Source organism: the organism of the source record quoted next, unplaced genomic scaffold, assembly GCF_019419815.1.
Source record: "Pyrus x bretschneideri cultivar Hongxiangsu unplaced genomic scaffold, Pyrus_bretschneideri_v1 Contig7, whole genome shotgun sequence".
Lineage (NCBI taxonomy): Eukaryota > Viridiplantae > Streptophyta > Magnoliopsida > Rosales > Rosaceae > Pyrus > Pyrus x bretschneideri.
In genome coordinates, this window is record NW_025999809.1 from 11,144,826 (window position 1) to 11,167,748 (window position 22,923).

The following is a 22,923-nucleotide window of genomic DNA, read 5'->3' on the forward strand; positions in this document are numbered from 1 at the left end:
TAATTAGCCAAAACTAACGTTCGTAAAAAATCAGCTAATTATCTCTACTAATTAATAAAATACTCATTATCAACCAAAATTCTATGAAATTACCATTTTAACCCTCTAATTAAAGAATAAGAAATATGAGGCAGAAATGTAATTTCACACAACTAAATTTTGCGGTTTTTTTCCTTCAAAGTCTCACCTACATATAATCCTAATATATTTCTAATAAAAAAAATAAAATAAACCTCTCAATCTCACATTCTCTATCACTCTCTTCCTCTCTCCTTCTATTTCAAAAATAAAAATAAATATCACAACACTTTATGTGTGCCCATATACTAATAAAAGTTAAGAAAATAAACGGTTGAAATTAAATTTTAAAAAAGAAGTTAATAACTCTATAGGAACAAATCGATAAATACTAGGAGGCGAGGGACCATTCATATTTGTAACTTTCTGAACGTAGGAGCCAAAACTAAAAACCAAACAGACAAGTCGTTCTCTCAAAAACAAAAAGACTAAAAAGTCCACGAGAAATAGAAAGTCGGCAAACGTGTGATGTGTACCAGTTTTTTTAGGTCAAAGTATCATGTGAGTTTCAATTTGCAGCATAAAGAGCCAAATTAAAATTGCATATCATATATCAAAACAAAACTAAGTTGTAATTTGCAGCATTTCTATAAGGAGTGTAATTTTGTAGTTGACGGGTTAACCAAGTTGAATTTAAGTAGCGAGATAGATTTTCAATAGCTTGCGAAACCTCTTCCTTATTTAGTTCAAATTCTTCCGTTGACTACTCTGGAGTTGCTAGAGCTAGATTAGTTTTTTTTTTTAGTTTTTCTTTTCTCTGTTTTTTTTTTCCACGTTACCGGGAAAAAAAAAAATTGCATCCAACTCAAAGTCGAAAGTGGATGTTGAGCAAAGTTTGGACACAATTTTGTACTAATAAAGTCACGTTGAAATTGAATTTATGATATATGAGTATATTAAAGCGTAGATTGTTTGGTTAGACTGCTAGGAATGACTTGCAGGAATCAGTCGTCTTCAGTCGGCCTTCAAAATCACTTTCAAATTAAGTCCCCAAGGGCCAACCCTTTACTTTAAAAGTCTTCTTTTACTGGAGAGATTTTTCAGTGTGACTGATACATAAAGTGATACATCATATGTCACTATACAATGATGAGATATGTGTGTTAAAAAGTTAATAACTTAAAAAATAAAATTTCTCACCAAAACACGTGGTGTACGACTTGCGTTTCCGTCACAACTAAAAATTTCTCCTTTTATTGAAAGCTTCACCAGCACAACTCCATAATTTATTTGTTTATTTATTATTAATATTAAGCAACCACGAGGAAGTCTGTCGAATATATATAAAGTTAAAACCAATAAGTTATTGACCGGAAGAAAAATATATATATAACCAATAAGTTTCATGAAGTTTTAAAAAAAATGAAAAAAAAAACATAGTCAAACTTATAAATAAAAAATTAAAAAATTAAAAAAACCAAATTAAAATAAAATAATTTAGAAATTTGGTTGAAGAGGCCAACTTTGCTTCTGCAACCAAATTAAATTATAATAATTTAGAAAATAAAATAAAATAAGTTTGCTATCTGGTTTGCGTCAACGGCGTTCAAAGAGTTTTGCTTTATTATTTTTTTAACAATTAATTGACCTTTTTCTTTGGTTGAACAATTCATTGATTTAGTAGGGTGTAATGAGAATTTTAATTGTCACAAGTGAGGTTAGTTTAGGAACTAAATTTAGATTTAAAAAGATAATTAAATCAAATGTTGGTTTAAAAAGTAAGTTAAGTGTTGAGATATAAAATGTGAGTTCAAATAAAATTTTCCTTGAAAATTTGATTTAACAAACACCGCATATTCTTGACTAATGAAGGAAATTTACCATTAGAAAGGAATCTCCTTCTTAATATAAAGCTCAACCGTCACTTAGTATTACGGTTTAGTGATATTCCACTTTATTTGTAAGTGAGAGGTTTTAAGTTCGATTATTGCCAAATACGGCAAATTTGAACCATATTATTACGACTCACCCATTGTGAGGCTTAGCCTACTCCTTCATTCCCTTAGTGTAGATAATATCTCTAGTTCAAAAAAAAAAAAAAAACATAAACCTCAATCATACTAGGATGTATAAAATATAATGATAAATAATTGGTAGTTTAGAACTTTAGAGCATCTTTAAAGGAGATGTTCAAATCAACACTAAGAGTAAAAAAGGCAACAACAATGTTTTCCAATTGAAAAGCCAAATTTGATGTGGTGCATTAATAGTTAAAAAGCATAACAACAATGTTTTCCAACCGAAAAGTCAAATTTAATGTCGCGTGCCAAGGATTCGCAGCTCTCACCTTTACCGCCAAAATTGACCGCAGCTTCAAATCTTTTTTTAGTTGATTATTAAAGGCATTTTATTATTGTTTTTTTGTTGTGAAATATTTATTATAATAGTTTAATATAATAAAATAAGGAAATGTTATTATCACCCTAAAAATATCATTTTGCACTCCTTATAAGTGTATTTTTTTTTTAAATACATAAAGTTTGGAGTATAAAATGAGAATTTAGGAGTGTCAATAACAACTCCCTAAAATAATAGTGTAGTTTGATATATCAGGTGAAGAGCAAAACTTTAAAAGATGTCAAGGTGTTACATAAGCTATTAAATTTAAATTTAATAGACTCTCTCAACCTAAGACTCTTCATAGATTATCTGTCATCTAATGTTTTGGACACAATATTTATAATGTAGGCATGAGAATTAACGTTAAACTGTGTGGAAAGTTTCATTTTTCAGAAAGTTTCCTTAGTATTTCTCTTAAATTAAAGTTTTATGATTAAAATCTGACATTTCTTGTCATTCCGTACTACGGTCTGGTAGTATTTATCTTCATTTGTAAGTGAAAGGTTTTAGGTTCGAATCTCATAGATAACGAATTCAATACCAAATTAGGTTGCTTATTGTGTGGCTTAGCCGAACTCCTACAATTCCTTTAATGTAAAATACATTGTTGTATTAAAAAAAAAATCAGACAAATCTTAATTAGGTTAGGTTGAGAATATCTAGGGGGGGGGATGAGGATGTTTTTGTATGCTTATAAATGAGACACGATACACCAATTATTTTCTTGAGCTTTTGCTTTGTCTAAAATCATGTGGAAGAGACAAAGTGCTGTTTTGATTTTGTCTTGGTTCAAAAAGAATCGTTCACACTATTTTATGGCATTATATGTCAAATGGAATCTCAAGCACCACACCCACTCACTTCCCTTTGTAATTTCTAGGGCTCTAAACTAGGGTTGAAAAAGAATGATTGCTTCCAACTAGCTGTAATTTGTTGGCTTGTGTTTTAGGTGGGGGGGGGTGCTACATAATTACATATTCATATTCTACAAATTGGGTGGCATCTTGTTGGATTCTAAGATGTTAAACTGTTTCGATTCGTCGGGAATATCTCAAATTTTAGAATGTAAATACAGTTGGAGGAGAAGGAGTTGATGCGTTATAGTTGAGGGGCCTGAAGCAATGCTATCTTTGTTTTGACGAAACATAGCAAACTTCGATTGACCGTAGTAGTAAGTGACGCAATTTTCTTTGACTGTTACCTCCTTATGGATTGTAGGTTTTTCATCTCAATTTCTACCCCTTCAAACCAGCAAATTGATTTTGAAGTTGTAAAATGCACATGTTGGGACTAGGGGTGTTTTTCGAAAGGATCAGATCAGAAACGACGTTTCCAATTTCCGTTCCAAAATTTTAGGATTAGATCGGATCGGATCATAATTTTCAAATTCGAAATTTTTGGCTTATTCGAAAATTTCGAAATCGGAGTAATCTCTGCAATATTTATATATTTTATAAGTTTTTTAATATTCTCTAACTTTTTCATACATGCGGTTTATTGTTCTTTCTTAATATTTGATGTATACTTATGTATAAATTCAATTAATTTGTGGTATTCTAGTATGCTTATCATTTTAATATATAAGTATACATATAATATAAAAACAATGATCAAAATGCATCCAAAACTAACAGTAAAATACAAAAATTGACTACAAAATATATAATTTGAATAAATAACTACAAAAATCTAAATTTTTTGTTATCCGAATAAGTTTTGAACACTTTGGAAAATTTCAGATCAGAAATTCGAAATTCTCAAAATCTCTAAATTCATTCTAATTTCCGTTCTAATTTTTTGAAAAAATATGCAAATTCAAAAATTTGACTGGAAATTTGAAACACCATTCCAACTTGCAGCCTTGGCGAGACAGTATACCAAGTTGGACGAGATATTCAATGGGTTTCTTTGGACAAGTGGGCTTGGACAGGCTCCAGCCCAATATCCCATCTAAAAAGCCCATTTTTTGCCTTCAATGAGCCAAAGCCCATCGGTAAACCCGGTCCCTTAAACCCTTCCCTCTTTCCTTGGTTCTTCTCTCTCGCTCGAATCCCAGCACAGCAGTAGCTGACTGCACTCTTCCTGTTCTTCGCTCCCACTTTCTCCACCAGCTCCTCCAGCCCTCGTCTCTTTTCTTCGGTACCGATTGTCGAAGGTAATTTATCTCCAGACTCTCCCTGTAATTGTGCTAATTTTAAGGTTTTTTTATTGAATTATTGATTAATTGCTTAATTTATCTCCAGACTCTCTGTGTAACTGTGTAGTTATGTATGTTAAGTTGTGATTTGGGTTTTTGTATTGTTTTGTTTTTGTTTTGATTAATTTGGTGTTGCATAATTTTACCAATTGCATTTGGCAATGCACTGGTTTTTTCGTGATGATTTCTGCTTTGATTGCAGTGAGTAATGAAATGCTTATTTTTTTAGAGAGAGATAGAAAGAGAGTAGCTTTTGAAGAAAGTACTTTGGAAAAAATCAGAAGGGTGGTTTTTTGTTGGAGAAATACTACTTCTTCCGCACCAGATTTTTTGCAGATTTTGGGTTTTGTTAAATTATGAATCTCTATTTCACCAAATGTTTAGGAAATATTGAATGGGCAGTGCCATTTTGGCGGATAGTTTTGAAGGATTCAAGTTAGCAGAGTGGAGCTAATAAAATCTTTCCTCTCAAGACAGGTGGCTATTTTCCTAATTAAGAGACGAGAATTGCAATGAGAAAGAATGATGTCAATGAACAATGTGTACAAGCTCCACGCTTGGTTCATCAAGATTGGCTGCGACAACCACCCTACGTCCCTTGGACGCCTTCTTCTTGGGTGCACTGCCACATCATACCCTGAAAGCTTAACCTACGCTCGCTCTCTCTTCTCCCACTTTCCCTTTCCGGACACCTTTGCTTACAACAGAATCATTAGAGCCCATGCAGCAGCCCCCTCATCTTGTTGTCATGCACTCTCCTTCTTTACCCAAATGCGTCACCAAGGTGTCCCACCGGATAACTTCACCTTCCCGTTTCTTCTCAAGGCTTGTGCTCGCCTTCAACAGGGTCAAGACCTTCATGCACACATTCTTAAGCTTGGCTTTGATTCAGACATATATGTTCAGAATGCATTAGTTAGTTTATACGGGGGTTGTGGGTCAATTGAGCTTGCAATGAATGTGTTCCATGCAATGGGCGAAAGAGACTTGGTTTCTTGGTCTTCCATGATGTCTTGTTTTGTCAACAATGGCTTTGCATACGAAGCTCTTGCTTTGTTTCAGCAAATGCAGCTTGCAGAGAATCTGATGCCAGATGAGGTTACCATGCTCAGTGTGATATCTGCCATTTCAAGCTTAGGGGAAATGGAATTGGGTCAGTGGGTTCATAAATTTATTTACAGAAGTGGGCTAGAACTTACAGTTCCATTGGGTACAGCGTTGATTGACATGTATTGGAGATGTGGGTCCATTGATAAATCTATCAGAGTCTTCAATGAAATGCCATTCAAGAATGTAAATGCATGGTCAGCATTGATTAGTGGCTTTGCAGCGCACGGCCGCAGTAGAGAAGCCCTTAGAATCTTTTATGAGATGAAAAGCTCTGGCTTGCAGCCAGATCATATTTCTATAACTGGGGTTTTAGTGGCTTGCAGTCATGGTGGCCTTGTTGAGGATGGCTGGAGAGTTTTCAAAAGCATTGGGGATGAGTACGGCATGGAGCCAACACTTGAGCATTATGGTTGTATGGTTGACCTGCTTGGCCGGGCCGGCATGCTTCACAAAGCGTACAAGTTCATTGAGAAGATGCCAATAATGCCAAATTCGGTAATTTGGAGGACTTTGCTAGGAGCATGTGTTAGTCATAACAATCTTGTGTTGGCTGAGAAAGTGAAGGAGAGGGTCCACAAGCTAGATCCTTATCATGACGGCGATTATGTGCTTTTATCGAATGCTTATGGCGAAGCTGGTAGATGGGTTGAAAAGGCAAAGGTTAGGAATTCAATGAGAGAAAAGAGAATTAACAAGAAACATGGCTATAGTTTTATCAACGTAGACCAAGTCATTCATGAGTTTGTATCAGGGGGTAATTCTCATCCCAGGTCGGATGATATTAGAGAGTTCTTAGATAGCATAATTGAAAGTATAAGAGACACGGGGTATACTCCCCATACGAAAAATGTGCTACATGACATTGAAGAGGAGGAGAAGGAGCAATGTCTTAATTATCATAGTGAGAAATTGGCCGTGGCTTTTGCACTCCTGAATGTCAAGGATAGCACGACAATAAGAGTCATGAAGAACCTTCGGATTTGTCATGACTGTCATTCTTTCATGAAGCATATTTCGGCCAAATTTGGTAGAGAAATCATCATTCGTGATCGCAGACGATTCCATCACTTTGTTCAGGGATCGTGTTCTTGTCAGGATTATTGGTGATAGATGGTCCAATCCAGCTCTTCTCTTCCCTTGTAATATCATCTATCAGACTGCTCGTAAATTTTCTTGACCCTCGTTTCTCTTTGTGAACACATATTTGATATTTCTTTGTGAACACATTTAATTCCTACATTCTGCGTTTATGGATATGGTATTACAATCTTTGACTCGTATGAGCCTTCAGCTATATACACATTGCACTATTGAAGCTTTAGTTAAACTCCATAATCTTATAGTCAAGCTGCATGACTGAGGTTTCAGTCCCCATCATCTTAATGCGTCTCAGCATATGCAATTTCCAGAGTGAGAGAATTTTAGTATTGCATCAGAGAGCCTTTTCTTTATTGATATTTATCCGTTTGATTATGCTTTCAATTTGTGATATTTTATATTAATCAGACCTTGTTTTTTCAACAGCAGATTGCGAAAAGTAATCTATAGGAGGAATCAATCCAATCCAGTCCAATCCAATCCATAGGAGGTGCCGTGTTCCCTAAGCTAAAACTGAAAACATAATCAAACGGATTGTTACCCCAGATATATATCCGTGTCCATCAAGACCTGGATTCATGAACTTCAATAATCCTTTGTTTAATATCTTCTTGATGATTCGGTGCCCTTGGTTCTTCCTGCTTTCATCTCAAATGAAGACAGAGTTCATAATAATCAAGAGGAGGAAGATAATTATCAGGTTTCAGAAGGATATGGTTACGAGTCAAAGAAGCCTCTGTTTCCCCCTTCTTTCGCTGAACTTGAGTTGGAGATGAAGGAATCAATCCAACCCATAGGAGGTGCCTTGTTCCCTAATCTAAACTGGAGTGCACCAAAAGACTGCTTGAACCAGCACAACTCTCAGATGCTCCTCATCATTGTGATTGCACTGCTGTTATTCATGCATCAAGACCCGATGCAGCGACAAAACCTCATCAGGTCCCAAGAGTTTCTTCCTTGCACTTTGTAAGGGCACCAATCCCTTCAGCCAGAGATGGAATTCTTCTGCTTTGTACGGAGTCAGAATCTAGTCGGAATTCCAATGTGAGGTTACTGCCTTTTGCCCTGCTCTCCCTCAGAAGATGATCTTTGAGCATTGATCAAAGAGTATATTTACGGAGAACTTGAGATCAACACATTTGAATCAGAAAATTACACCTTTGATGTGAGCGACGAAGGATGAACAATTCAACGCACGACGTGCATTTTTTTCCTGGTACCTCTGATGCTTACCTTGAAGTAATTGGATCAGAATCATGATGAACAAGAGGAAGAAGGGAGAAGGAAAGGCAAACGAAGGAAAGTTTTGTTTCATACAGACTCAAATCAGATTGGTAGCTTTTTCTTATTCAGGACATGCGTGTTTACACAATTTTTAGTCTCTTTGTTCCCTTATTACGTTGGATCTATAGATTAACATAAATGAATGATTGATTGATAATCCAAGCGGTGGATTGTTCTGGTAATTCGGGTGTATTTCTTTAACCCACTGCCTTCTCGGTTCAAACCCACACCACTCCTCTTTAGTCTAATTAAATTAGTAATATCCTTCGTAATAAAAAGAAATGATTGACTGATAATGTTTTCAAATTATTTAAGAATCTAAAAACACATAGAAACGAGCTTAATTAATAATTAAGAAAATACTTTTAAGGTTAAAGATTAACGATCATCACAAAGCAATTGGCAAAACAAAAGTGGGAATGCCATACTGCCACTCAATACTACGATCTAGTGATATTCCTTTTCACTCAGATGTGAAGGATCTTAGGTTCAAATCTTTTGGATGACAAATTCGATACCAAATTAGGCTGTCCATTGTTTGGCTTTGCCGAACTCCCTCTCCTCTTAATGTAAAAATATCGATGTACTTGATAAAAAAAAAGTGGAAATGTCATAATTGTGTGGCCATATTTATAGTGAGTCTCCTGTAATCTCACTATTGTTTTTTTCTTTTTTTCTTTTTTTTAAAAAAAAACCGTATCGTCGTATCCATCCATATGCATTGAACAAATCAACCGTTTTTCGATTCTTGTTTAGTATAAATCCATCAGTTATAGTATGGATTTTGGGTGGTAATATATATATAATATATATATATATATATATATATATATATATATATATATATAAGAACCATGCACGTTGAACACCCAAAAAATTCCAGAAGCAAGCAAATGGCTTCTTCTTCTTCACTCGTTCGAAATAATGCATTTTTGGCGCTGATATTTCTTGTAACTGTCAACAGTGCCACTATACGTGACGCACTTATACAACTGGGCATTGTTGTTTCACTGACTAATGATTTGGGTGCAGGCATCGACCTCACTGTTCATTGCAAATCCGGCGACCGCGATCTTTGTGTTCATGTCGTGCCTTATCACGGATTCCATGAATGCATTGTTCATAGACGATTTGAAGGTTCACTAAACCTGTGCAGTCTCCAATGGCATAATATTGCACATACAACGGTTACGTTATACGAAAAATCAAGAGACTGGCCTGCATGCGGAACTTATTGTTCCTGGACCATAACACAGGACCGCATGTGCCTGATACCCTTCGGGAACGGGCCTACAGAAGAAAATTGCTACCCTTGGGATTCCTAAGGAATTCACATAACATGGAGAGGACTTGAAGTCTCTCTCTTCTTATTTTTCATGAATTATTATATTTATTCGATCGATCGATCGATCGATCTTCTCTCTCACCTGAACCAAACTTCTCTGCAACATGTTTGTTTCTATTGTGCCAAAGATGTTGAGTTTTACTGAAGAGGTTCAATGGCAGGCAGTCACTGCTTCCAAAGGAAGAGAATGGACTCCAAATATGCTTCTTAATTGTGTTTGTTTTTGGAAAAGTGGGATTGTCTTCAGAAGCAGCTTCTGCCTGGCTCGGTGGATAAAATCTGCTTTTTCCTTAAAGATGAAAGTTTGTAGTTAGCATCAATCTCTTCATTTAACTTCACTCATTTGTTATTGATTACCATACATTTCATATAATCTGTTATTATTTTCATTTTCTTTTGAAAACGTTTGGTCGTACGACTCATATCCGTCAATCCATATGCATTGAACAAATCAACCATTTCGATTTTGTTTAGTATATAATCCATGTTTATAGTATAATAATTTTGGTTTTCCCAGAAACAGTTAGAGGAAGGAATGAATGTTTTCGTTATATAAAAGAACCATGCACGTTGATGTTTGAACACCCCAAAAAATTCCAGAAGCAAATGGCTTCTTCTTCTTCACTCATTCGAAATAATGCATTTTTGGTGCTGACCTTTTTTTTTTTTTTTTTTTTTTTCCCAGCAGTGCTACTAGATATGCCCTAAGATATGGTGCTGACATTTCTTTTTAAGCACTTCAGAATCAAATCAAATCTTGATACATTTGTGTGTGTGTGTGTGTATAATGCATAAAACTACATCAATTTCGTGGCCTGTGTATGAGAGAAAGTGATCACTAATTACTTATTGCAATTTCTAAGCACGATCGCCTTTGAAGTTAAAAATCATCGAGATTTAGCATCAAATTGACATTGAGTGCGTCACAAGTAATTGCTTTTGGTTTGTCACTGGTCCTGCTAGATTTCTTCAAACTCTGCCTCCTCTCTTCGAAGAGCGGGTCGCTGCTTCTTCTCTGTGGATTGAAGCTTCTCTATTCCTGAACAAGTGCTTTATGCTACGATGTGTTTTCAACGCAAGCATATATATTCTATTCAAGTATAGACTTGTAAGCACGAGCTCGAACCCACAAGGATTGTAAGACAAAGATGTAAGGCAAAGGAGTCTGCAATACCAAGCAGAATATTGGAGGGGGGAATAGTTCTGATTCACTAAAAAATGTAAACAATGTTCAATACATTATCGTCTGGATTAAGAAGCAAACAATATAAAAATTAATCTCCAAACATCAGAATCTGAAGTCAGGATCCACAGTCATTGCCAAGCAAACTTTCTCAGTTGAGTGGTGTTGAACATCCTCTGAATTGGAACTTGATTTCGCTTGCACCATGCAACCGTGATCCTAGGGTCAAGATAGTTGAGTTTCGATGTTCCCAGCGCCACTGTTTTCAGATCCTCTTTCGTTCTCATGCCCATCTCCATGTTTCCGATGTCCGCAGTTTTTTGAGCTATCTTCTTCTCCAACTCATCTGGGGTCAAATTCCTCTTTGCTTCTTTCCATCAGCGTCAGTCGGCGGCTGTGGCTTTCCTCTTTTCGCCCTTTCCAACTTTGTTTTCAGCTCTTTTAGGTTGTCACGAACGCCGCCAATCTTTTCCATCAATTTAGACATTTGTTCTTCGTGAGACTTTGAAATTGTACGCTGGTGATTACAGATGATGGCAACCTCTTTGTTTGCGTGGTTATAAACAGCGACTTTCTCTGAAAGATCTGCTTCGTCTTTGATTTCCTTGTTCAACAAGTCATCCAATGTGATAGAAGCATTGTATGTACGAAACACTTTTGCCGTAAGGCCAGGCATCTGTTGCTTTAAATGAGCATTCAATCTACTCGCATCCAGCTTGTCGAAGAGATGATCACCACCGCGTTTCCCGGCCTGGAACTGTCTAATTTCCTTGTAAACAGGAACCTCAACTTCAACGGTATTTTGGTATCTGATCGAATCTTTACCAAGGAAGTTAAACTCCATCGAGTTAGGGCCGATTGCTTTCACATGCTCTACCTTCAATGTGCAGCAACCAACAGTATCAGCTTCCTCTTCTCCCTTTTCATTTCCCGCCCTCAGAGCAAGCTTATCGATGAGATAGGTTGCAACCGCTATCTGCCTCTTCACGCAATCTTTACTAGTAAAATCCCTGTAATCTGCCCTGATTTTCCCAATGTAGTCCTTGAGCATCCTCGCATTCTCGTACTTCTTCTGGTCACTTTCTATCTTCAAGGAGCTACTCTCCCCAAGAGACAGGTACCTGAATTTATTTGGATTGATTGGATCTGTCCAGAAAGCTAACCATGTAACCGTATCATCATGCCTCACTTCCTTCCACCTTTCGCAGGGGACAGGACATTCTGGAACCGGTGCATCCTGCCCTATGTTGATCGAAACATCACTTGGAAGAATCCGCCTTTTTACCTTTCCTGATTTTGGATGCTCCCCTCGGCCTCTGAACAATCCAGGAGGTTCAACTTTGAAGCTTCCAACTCTCTCTTTTTCGCCATCAACGAACGCCCACGCATACTTCTCCTCTCGTTTCTTTTTCTCCGCCCCCGCGGCCTTCTTCTCTTCCCTACTCATTTGTTTCCTGTCTTGCTTTTCTTTCATACACCACTCGTATATTGGGGTGAAATCGCAACCATCCAACCTCCGAATTACGTGGTTCTCCCCGAGCCACTTACGCCAATCATTCCAAAAATTGTTTCGGAACGTTTGCTTCTTCTGCACGTAATCTGTATCTTTCATCACGGCGTATATAATTGTGACCTCCTCTTGTTCCGGACTCAAGTCTACCGGCTTCCCTTCATACATCATCTTTACACCATGGGGCTCGTACGGAGGCGGAAAGATCACACCGTTGTGAACCAAAATTTCCATTTTTTCTGCTCATCATTAGAGCTCGCTCGGTAGCACATTCGTCGACTTAGGGCAACTCGAAAGTTTCAAACCATTTTGGCCTCATTGCCTTCTTCTCTGTCAACAACGTATCCTTTGGGAAATTGGAATCAAGTCGTCGTCTTTTTCCTCCTTAATTTTTAGGGTAGATGTTGAAGAACAAGCATGTGAAACTTTTGGCCTTTTAGGTGAAGAATTTGCCCTATGATCTAGGGGTCTCTTCCTCTTTTCATAATTGTAATCTTGATGATAAAGGTTTATCGTCGTCCTCCTCCTCCTTGGAATCTTGAGAAGGTTTCACCAGTTGTCTGGCAGTAGCCATCGGTTTTTCGCCTTTGGAATCATCACTGTTTGCATGAGAACCGCGGATGGATAATACTGGGTCCTGACCAGTCGAGAAGCAGCAATAGGTTTTTCGTCTTCGGAATCATCACTAGTTTCTTGAGCAACAAAACTACGATTTTCTTGAGCAGATGACATGGTTGATGGAACCATCTTTGCCCTGTTGGTGTCCATTTTTGAACGCTAAAGAAAATAGGAAATAGGTTGATTAATAAAATAAGGGTCGTCTAAATAAAATATATTTTTCTGCCAATAGATCTTCTTCTGATCCTCTTTGTGAGGATTCTAGGGATGCTTTAAGTGTGTCCGTCTATCGTACATCGTGTGGTCAGAAAACATTTTTAATTTTTTATTTAAAATTGAACACAAGCAATACTGGACGAAAATTGACCACACGAGGTACGATGAACGGACACGATTAAAAGATATCTGGGATTCTCACAAAGAGGATCCGGAGAGGATCCTCATTCCATTTTTTGGGCGTGGTTTTTACAAATGTGTCAGAATTTGAATTTTCTAGAAAAGCAATTCAACGCTTGCAGCCTCGTTTGGCAAAAAGAAATTAGCTACACATATTCATATTCATATTACAGACAGATTGCATGTTAAATATATATTCTAAGTTGAACATCATAAGTAGAAAATGCATTAGGACAAAAAACACTGTTAACAAGATTTAGGGTTTTTCCGGGCACAAATTTTTGGGACAACGTCCTACACCACTATTTCCAGTCCAATATCTGACTCAATGATCCATAATTGGTCCGGAAGATTGGATTAAAACGGATAATCAAAAGTATGGTGTAAGAAATGAAAAATTCAGAGTCAAATTCTACGCGTAGGAGATAAATTTCTCAAGAAGAAAAAATGATCCATTCCAACGATTTCAATGGTTTCAATCAAAACAAAATTACTGAATAAAATTACCGTAAAACTCAAAGGAAGCATTTTCCCAAGTTCACAGCACATTACACAACAGATCGAAGATACAGTCTCAATATGTACCACCTGTGGTATCGAAAACTAAGGTCTCAACTCAATGCAGCCTTGTCATTTCTTCTACTCTCTTGCAGAGCTCCTCCACTGAAACGCGCATTTGCTTTGAGATCTCGTCCATCTTGCTACGGTTGAGATCAAGGAACGATTCTATCAGATCGCCATCCAAGAAATTTTTCGCGTCTACAGTTTTCTTCTCGTTGCTGAATGATCTCCACTGCTCATGGTTCAACCCTCCAACACCCTTTATCACCTTCCTCAAGTTTGACTGGAGCTTCTCCAAAAATGCATATTGTTCTTGAGGAAGTGAGGCAATAACTCCAATTACACCATTGACGGTGCCAAAGATGACAGTTGGAATCTGGCCCACGTCAGAGTCTGGCAACCGCATGACAAGAGAGCCGTGCCGGAACCTATTGACAAACTCGCCTAGGTGATACTCACCTACAACCTCAAGGCGGCCCCGTTCCTCATCAGTTGCACCCTCACTATTTTTACGAACGGTGAACAGGTTGACGAAATTTTCAGCTCCAATGTAAACATCGTCGTCGAGGATCTCTACAGCAGACATCCAATTTGCATTATAATCACGGGCTCGCTCCTCAATGGCACCTTCCTCATGCTGAATACAAGAACAAAAAATTTCGGCTCAGCAAGAGAACAATGTTTAACATTACCAAACCTAGGGGAGATGAATTTACGGACGACCAAGGGCAACAAGAGAGTAAAATCTGGGTCTACAAATTCCAACAAGAGAACCTCACTATTACCAAGACAAAACATTAAAACATGTCGCACGCTGGACTAGCAGACACAGAGGGGACTCTTCTTATGAGGCATTGATTAAGCAAATCAACTACTGCTACTACTTTGAGTAAGTACTAATCCATGGCATGCAGAGGGCTGAAAATTAGTTTTCTTACCTTGTACATTAACAGAGAAATTGACTTCATTAAGTCCCCAACAATGATGAAATCTCCACGAGTCTGGACATAAAGGGCAAGTATGTGGCCATGATGTCCACATTCCGATTGCAATTCACGAGTACCATCGTCCCGCAGAGTCCACTTGTATAACTGTATCTTCTGATTAATAGCAGCAAGTAACTTGCCATTGAACGCATTCAACGAGTAAACAGACCCCTTGGTTTCCTTCTCAGCAACGAGCTGCAGCTTCCCATCTTCAACAATGAAAACCAGAATGCGGCCCTACAATTATACAAATATCAGCTAGTTACCACCAGTTCAAGTGAGATTTCTGCACTAAAACCAGTAAACTAAAATCCTATCTTACCTTGGTTGGCTCATTTTCTTCCGGGAGAACATATGCAGTCCCGACACAGTAATATAAATTACTGTCATCTGAGAAAGAACAGCTAAGTATAGAGCAGGCATACTCAAAAGTGTCCAGTTGATAAAATGTTATGAGGTCAAAACTCTGGTCATCTAACAATCGGATGAAGTGTGTTTCTGAGTCTTCTGCACTAGACTGGTTATATTTCACACTCAAAATGGCGAAAGTCCTGGACTGCTCCTGATGACAGATACGTCGTGCATGCTCGCCTAGGGGAATAGAGCGAATATGAAGCTTCTGGATGTCATCAATTGTGCCGATAGTAAGTTCACCTTCCTTAGCAATTGCAAGGCTGTTGTCACGAGAAAGGAAAAATAAAAGGAAAACTGTTTACTTTGAAGGTTGAGAGTTTAAGGAGGTTGGGGGAAGAGTTCCCCCGTCAAACCTATGTAGTAACAGAACAGAAAGAAAAAAAAACTTATGTTTGTGTCTAAGTTGCAACTAGACCAGAATTTTTATGTAAATTTTCATTTAAATCAATATTTAAAACATGCTAATATACATCTGGTCAGTTGCTGTAATATTTTACATAATTTTTATTCAATTACATATTTAAAACATGCTAATTGCATATACGACATCTGGTCAGCTGCTATAATAAAGCATTGTATCACACCAACAAAGGGTAACTCTAATAATCAATTTGGAATCTAACTCATCATTCTGACTACTATAAACCATCCTGGTATGATAATTTACATAAAATGGCAACCATCACATAAGTAATAGAGGATTACAAACTGAAAGTATGAAAAAGATAAGATATTTGGATATACACTTAACCTCGTATCCACCAAACCGAGATCCTATCTGTATTTTACGAGTGATCAATAGAAAGAGAAAAGTACCTGTCTGGAAAAGCAGCAGAGTTGAATGGGCACATATGGCTGACTTCTTTCAGATTTACGTTGCTGTAAAGCAATTTCTTGTTGCTACTATAGATGACAGTTGGCCTATCCGATGCAGCAAATACATGCGTAGTACTCTTGGATGAGAAGGTACGGAGTGTAATGGGTTGCGTCCCAAGTGAGACTTTTTTCCTGTCCGTCAACTCACCAGTGCTTGTGTTCAAAATAAAGTTTAAGAGGTGCCCATCTCCAAGGGCACACAATAGGTAGGATATCTGATTAAAAAAACACAGTATCAAAAAGCTTACTCAATAACCAAATAACTAAAGTAAAAACTTATGAACTAAAGAAAGCAATAGATGTGCAAACTAATACTCCCTCATCTATGCTACAGAAGTCCACATTGATTGACGCAACAACATAGGCCCATACTCGCTAGTAAATTCGAAAATGATGATAATGAAATTCATAATCAGTTAAACATGCTATTAGAAGAGCCACTCCCCAATGGTAATTCCAAAAAAGACATTGTATTTCTGACCAATATTAATGAGAAATACGGATTGAGTACAACTGAGAATCGATTTAGTGAAGTAGGCTCAAACACAGGCATACCCCTTCAAAGGCACAAAGAAGAACAGAACGAGGTATGATCTCCCCTCCCAAATGTTCCTTTGTGATGCGGCTCAGGTCAGGAAGTGAATATATCTGGACACTAATATCTGTCCACATTCCAACAGCTGCCAGCTGGCTATAGTTGGGATTGTCGCCTATGGGGTTTATGTCAAGGCATGATATCTCAAAATCTAACTGTGCATGGTTTTTCTCTGTCAATACCCCATCACCTATTTCCAAATAAACTAAATGCTTTCCACCAGTCGCCAATAAAACCTGTCACAGAAGTAGATTAAATCAACAAGTTAGCGCATCAGCATCAGGCAACAAAATGTTAATGCAGACATCCATGAAAAGAAACAATACCATGTTAGGAAACAGTATTATGGTATACTCATTTGCAATTCTGAGACTAGAAAGCGGATTTATCCACACTGGAGAATCTATTAAATATTTTTTATTTCCAATTTCAAAGAAATAAGAGAATTAACTTAGGTTTTGGGAGTCAACAGAAGCCCCTTACGAAAAACCACCTATTCTAGATTATAATAGTATAAGATATTCTGAATATTGAAGGGGAACATGATTCCTAAATCCTTGTGTTTCACTCAAGATTTTCCCCCAAAAAAAAAAACAAAAAGCTAAAAACTGATTTGATTAAATGACACAGCTAAAACTGCCATGGTCCTTGCTTGAATGATTAGTTATTAATATAAAAACACAATTTTTATTAGCTTACTTGCAAACTTAAAAGTGAGAACAAGTAGAAACAAAACCTGGGTGGCATTAGCAGTGGCAACATTAATTGAATTGCCTGCTGGAGCATTCCACTCATGCTTGAGCTCCCTGGTTGTAGAACTGACTAGTCGTACAGAGCTTGAAGTGACCTGTGATGTCAATTCATCAGCCAGCATGCAACAGACACTATTGCTATACATGCTAATCATCAATAAGTTAATCACCTTTAGAATCCAGATTATTTACATACAGAATATTTTCTAAAACAAAAATACATCCTCAAAATCTTGACATCACACAAAAGAGGTATAAATGTGGTCGCTGAAAAGACATCCACACAATCTAGTGAAATAGATCATGTAGATTTTCCCCACTACCACAGGTATGATGTGATTTATTAGAAAATTGTAGACAAGCAATGTTCAAATTAATAGTTATTAAAGTGTCCCTAAGGATGGTAGAAGAGAAATTAGGGGGTGGGAAGGAACTTAAAACTTTGCCCTCCTGACGACTGAAAATTAGCGTTTGTGTCCATAACACATAAAAAGTAGAATAAAAAAGGGAAAACAAATACATAAATGTACTTTCTTTTGCTATATTCTACCATATGCATTAAAACATAGAAGAAACAATGGCATATAGAGACAACTTACCTGTACCAGTTGATTACAGACAGGCATCGTGGCAAAATAAAGTCTGAACTTGAGAACAGAAGCCTTCTATCTCAGTTTCTTCCAACTCATCCTCAAGATTCATTGCCAAAATCCTTGTCTCACTGATAAAGCTTACAACCAGGAAGGTGTCAAAAGGATCATCAGTGGAGGATCTTAATGACCACATTCCCTTGATACCTTGAAGCTCAACTGATGCCTGCTCAAGGTCATATAATAAGGTAGAAGTTAACAGGTGTCAGCATGCAAGAACCTCACGCAAATGTACAAAATGAAACTTTGGGTACCATTTACCAATTACCAAAAATATTTAAATAGGTCAAACCTGTTCATTGATTCCAATTCCATTCCGAACTACACGAAGAGAACCATCCTTGAAAGCTCCAGAACAAGTTACAACCTGACCTTGGCCTTGCCTCTCAAGATCAACCACACAAAAGTCAACGATCGGCCCCAAATTGACATACCTTTCTAAGACTTCCACATATGAACCCTTTGCATCAGGCTGTAGATTTAGCTTTACAAGCTGCGTTCACACACTTTGGAGTGTTAATATATTATAATCCAAATCATTTAATGAGGTATCAATGTAATTTTGATCATAATATCCACACATCTTTATTTCTTTTAAAACTTGAAATGCATTATTAAAACATTACTTTCTTTCATATCTATCTTTATAGACTGTACAGTCCCTTCTATTACTTACTAATGGCTTTTATTCTTTGAAGAACAAATTTTCATTGCTAAGAATAGAACAAGTAACAAGCAATAGTTCTGAGTACCCACCTGTGAATCCCCATAACTTGATCCGATATAGACAAATGCATTATCAAGGTATGAAATAGTAGATGCAATTGATGTCTCCCCCAAGAGCTCAATTTTCAGTCCAGTCACCCTGCAAGAAGAAGAGTAGATTAAACCCTGAGGAACTAAACCCATAACCTTCAACCACAAACAATCAGATGTTTTCAAGAATGTATTTGGACTCACTTTTCTTTCTCATGCGTTATGACAAGTAGGTGAAGTAGCCCGGCATGATCACCAAGTAAATACCTGGAACCATCTGCATCTACTCTCCCATAGGCTCTTGTGATGGACTATTACCAATGACAAAGAAAAACTTGAAATGATACTTCTAAAACCAATTCAACACGTAATTCCAAAACAACATCATATAATACTATAGCATACATGTCTTATTGGGATTGCTTTAAATGTATTTGGACTGCGGTAAACAATATTATCTTCTCCAATAATAAGAACACCACAGAGTGGCGGAGGAACCGGTATTAACAAATCAGCCCCATTTTCAACGTTGTTCTGTGCCCAAGGACCTTCGACAAAATCCTTATCCTTCAGAGAAACCTCATATGTTTTGACATGGCGAACATCTTTATTATCCTGCAATATTTCAACCACAGTAAGGCAATCAAAATTTTTGTCCGAAATACTCCTACACTATTTTACCACCCAAAAAGGCCTCCCACAGTTTTAGTATATGCTAATGTTATATGGGCAATACCCTAACACAACACATGAACACTGTTCTGTACTTGGAAATGGAGCAGAGTACAAGGATCTTAGATAGTTTATGTATAAATATGTAGAAATACACCAACATCACTGACCAGATCACGCTTGTTTTAATCAAGTTTTCCATTTCGAAACTGCTGTACTAATAGGTTCTTACATAGGCATTGCCTAAGCCTTTGCTTAAATAATCTTCAATCCAATACAAGAAACATAACAAACAGAACAGTGTACAGAAAACTTGAACAAACGATACTTAGACAATTTAAGTGATAAGAAGATAGAGAAATACTACGGTAGCCCAACATAAACTTGATATCCCAATGAAAGGAATGACTAGTACCTGATATAGAACTACAATTGTTGGTTTTGAACAACCATATAGAAACTTGATATCCAAAACTTGAAGTTCCTCAAGCCTGAAAAGTTACCCAAAGATATAGTTAGAGTGAAAAGAAATTATAATTTCACACAAAAAGAAGGGAACAAGAAATTGTAATCAATTTATTTGAGTAAATTTTAAATACACGTCATGGTCAATTAATCACAAGAAGACTAAACCACAACATATATATATATATATATATATTACTATATACCGTATATTAAATGCTTCCTTGAGCTGCCCTTTATTATCAAAAGGAATAACCTGAAAAACCAACAGCATATTGTGTCATTTCTAAACTATAAATGTGATGACAAAATGAAGATCTTTATATTTCTTCCCAGTAAAAGATTAAAAACCACACACCTTAAACAATCCATCATACAAATGGAGTCCAATTAATCTGCAATCTGGATCAATAATACCAATCTGCAGAAAAATAGTAGGTAAAGAAAATGTACATTAGTAATATTTATGGTTTAGACTTCAACTCCAGAAAGACATAAATGTTTTAACACGAAAAGCCTACAGGAATTGAGGGTCGTAGAATCATTTAACTTACTTGACCATTGTCTGTAGGACGACCTATGCGATCTGAGACATCCCCCATTGCCCTACACGACAAGGACATGCATTTGTCAAAAAGATACATTTACAGCCCATATAAAATGAGTGTCAAAAAAACTGTTGACTGAAGGTTAACAACTAAAAGACAACAAAAGGAATTCACCACCTATAAAGCATCATTATGTTTCTAGAAGACTGGATTACTGGAATTTACTATGTACTTTTGTGAATAATTTAAACGACAAGAACCACTTTCACTTGGTTTGCATATCTAACCTTGTGATGAGCTCAGATGCTTCGGCATCCCACTGAAGAACACAAAATTTGTACCTTTCTGTTGCAATAAATAGAAAATCCTGTGTTTCACCCTGTCGAAGAAAAAAAAAACACTATTAAAGCCCGGAAATTAATAATACGAAACAAGACAAAAATATGAAATAAATACTCACATGAGGCCGGAAAAGTTCAAGCGTCGCTATTCTTCCATATATTGGGACATCCAAGATAGGCTGTAGAGAAAAAAATTTAGCTTAATGCATGCTAATGGTTTTTTAGATGGCAACAGAAACAAAGCTACAAATTTGATATTTTATAGCAGAAAAAGACAAAAATCAGAGAAGTTCAAACGTTAATTCAACATTGGAATATATAGTTTATTCGATTGTGCATTGTAAATGTATTTCAAATTCCATGAAATGGGTTTATGAGGCCGGAAATAAATAATATTCCATACAGTCGAGTAAAACTTATTGACTAGTTCTGTACTATAATTCTATAGGACTAAGTTTTCAGTGAAATGAGTAGATGATAATTCTTATTAGGAGATGACGTATGTGCAATGCAAAGGACTAAGTTCTCAAGTTTGAAAACTTGATTCTTGGATGAATCATAACTAATTTGTTCCCAATAACTTATAAATCCCTGGAAAGTCAACATAACATCATCAACTACCAAAAAGGTGCAAGAAATACCGAAGGGCAACAATTTCCCCAAGAATGACACCGGACAGTTCACATTTAAAAATACAACGATACAATTCCTGGAACCCGAGGTTTTAATTGCACGACACACATGTAAGCTATTAACTTTAAAATATCTATCAGTTTTTCTTTTACAACAAAATAGATTGACATACCTGCAGTCCCAGAGGAGTAAGTAGCTGAATTTCAATTCGCGTACATTTCCTGAAATCAAGATTAACGAAGCCAAATCCAATCATGAACTAGATAGAACTTTGGACAAGAAATCTTGCTGCAAAATAATATGATTAATCAACGAAATTTGTGATGTATGATTCATGACAATTTGCATTGAAGCCATATACACCACAATAAAGAATCTACGTGTTATGCGCAGACGTGAAAGCTCTATCGATAGAAGCATTCTAGACTATCGATAGAACCAGTGCCGCACGAATCCTCCCCACTAAAAGATCAAATGATAATCTCGATAACCTAAACAGAGCTACAAGTACAAACATTTCATTGTTTTCCCATAAAACACCGGGCATTGCACCGCTAAGCTCGAAAAACTGCCAGGATACCCCAAACTTAACCGCCTTAGGCCCGAAATCTGAAGTTTTTTTTTTTTTTTTGCTTTGAAATTTTAATCTTGCAAACAACTTAATGCATGAATATCTAAGCCAAAATTAACCTGGCATATATCTATCTACCAGTATATATATGAGAAAATGAAGAGGTTGCCTCAGGATACAAAACGCATTAACGAAACCCTAGCAGAAAGATAAACTCGAAATCCAATCGAAGAGAGAGAGAGAGAGAGAGGGATTGGAGGGTGGTGACGTACGCAGTGATGAGATTGAGCTCCTGAGGGGCGGTGAAGTTGCCGACGCAGGAGTGGGTGACGTTGGTGGGCTTGTGAGCCGTTACGACGTAGTTCCATACGCTCATCTTCTTCTGCAAATCGCTTTGGTTGGTGGTTGGTTTTGTGGAGGAGGCCGAACCAGTGAGCCCTAACCAGCAGCACTCACACACACACACACTCTCTCTCTCTCTGGGTTTGTCGGGACTTGGGTGCGATCCGGGTCGGGACTTGGGTGCGATCCGGTTAGGCTAATTTATGGGCGTCGGCCTGATCCATAATTTTTTTGGATTCATGACCCACTTGGCCCGCTTAGAAAATTTATTTAAACTGATTTCTCTGTTTATCGGGTCTCGGATTCAAATCTTTCATTTTTCCGGTAGTGTAAATTAAACTAGTAATATTTCTTGTGTTAAACGGAAAAAAAATGAATTGGATAGACTTTTGAGTATGACAAACTGGTTACGTACATGTGATGAGAGAGAGAAACATAGTTGTGTAAAAAAGTTGACGACTTGACACGCAATAATATCTCAATACGTATAGTGTGTTCTTCATAAATTATGTCCAAGTCAAATTTTACCAATTTCCATTTTATTTTTCAATTTTAGTATTTTTCTTGCTTTTGGTCTTGTTTAGGGTTTTTTTTTCCTCTTT

General features: G+C 36.9%; 3 protein-coding genes and 1 pseudogene across 9 annotated transcripts; 2 read left to right on the forward strand and 2 right to left on the reverse strand.

Moving 5' to 3' along the window:
* Positions 1–3,440: 3,440 nt before the first annotated feature.
* Positions 3,441–8,269, forward strand: LOC103966060 (pentatricopeptide repeat-containing protein At4g21065). 7 transcript variants are annotated; one of them, XR_007254457.1, is made up of 4 exons: positions 3,441–3,589; positions 4,278–4,573; positions 4,818–6,888; positions 7,250–8,269. XR_007254457.1 is itself a non-coding variant. In XM_048574062.1 (4 exons), exon 3 carries the CDS (start codon positions 5,138–5,140, stop codon positions 6,830–6,832), a length of 1,695 nt encoding a protein of 564 aa, XP_048430019.1. In that variant the 5' UTR covers positions 3,441–3,589; positions 4,278–4,573; positions 4,818–5,137; the 3' UTR covers positions 6,833–6,864; positions 7,250–8,269. The 7 variants fall into 7 exon arrangements, 5 of the variants coding, with proteins under 5 accessions (XP_048430019.1, XP_048430018.1, XP_048430016.1 ...); XR_007254458.1 differs by having other exon boundaries at positions 7,253–8,269; XM_048574062.1 differs by having other exon boundaries at positions 4,818–6,864.
* LOC125472581 lies at positions 7,353–8,269 on the forward strand (annotated as a pseudogene).
* A 2,471-nt stretch (positions 8,270–10,740) lies between these two features.
* Positions 10,741–12,379, reverse strand: LOC103966061 (DNA topoisomerase 1 beta-like). Its single transcript, XM_048574222.1, is given in 3 exon segments — positions 10,741–10,772; positions 10,775–11,003; positions 11,006–12,379. Coding segments are annotated over 3 exon segments (1,635 nt in total).
* Positions 12,380–13,557: 1,178 nt separating this feature from the next.
* On the reverse strand, positions 13,558–22,444 carry LOC103966062 (DNA damage-binding protein 1). The gene is given in 20 exon segments (XM_009379189.2): positions 13,558–14,357; positions 14,659–14,943; positions 15,029–15,380; positions 15,937–16,211; positions 16,552–16,827; positions 17,328–17,438; positions 17,943–17,963; positions 17,965–18,159; positions 18,286–18,486; positions 18,750–18,858; positions 18,954–19,060; positions 19,155–19,364; positions 19,837–19,912; positions 20,093–20,142; positions 20,245–20,307; positions 20,441–20,492; positions 20,722–20,813; positions 20,895–20,954; positions 21,581–21,629; positions 22,252–22,444. Coding segments are annotated over 20 exon segments (3,270 nt in total). The 5' UTR covers positions 22,356–22,444; the 3' UTR covers positions 13,558–13,775.
* Positions 22,445–22,923: the final 479 nt, after the last annotated feature.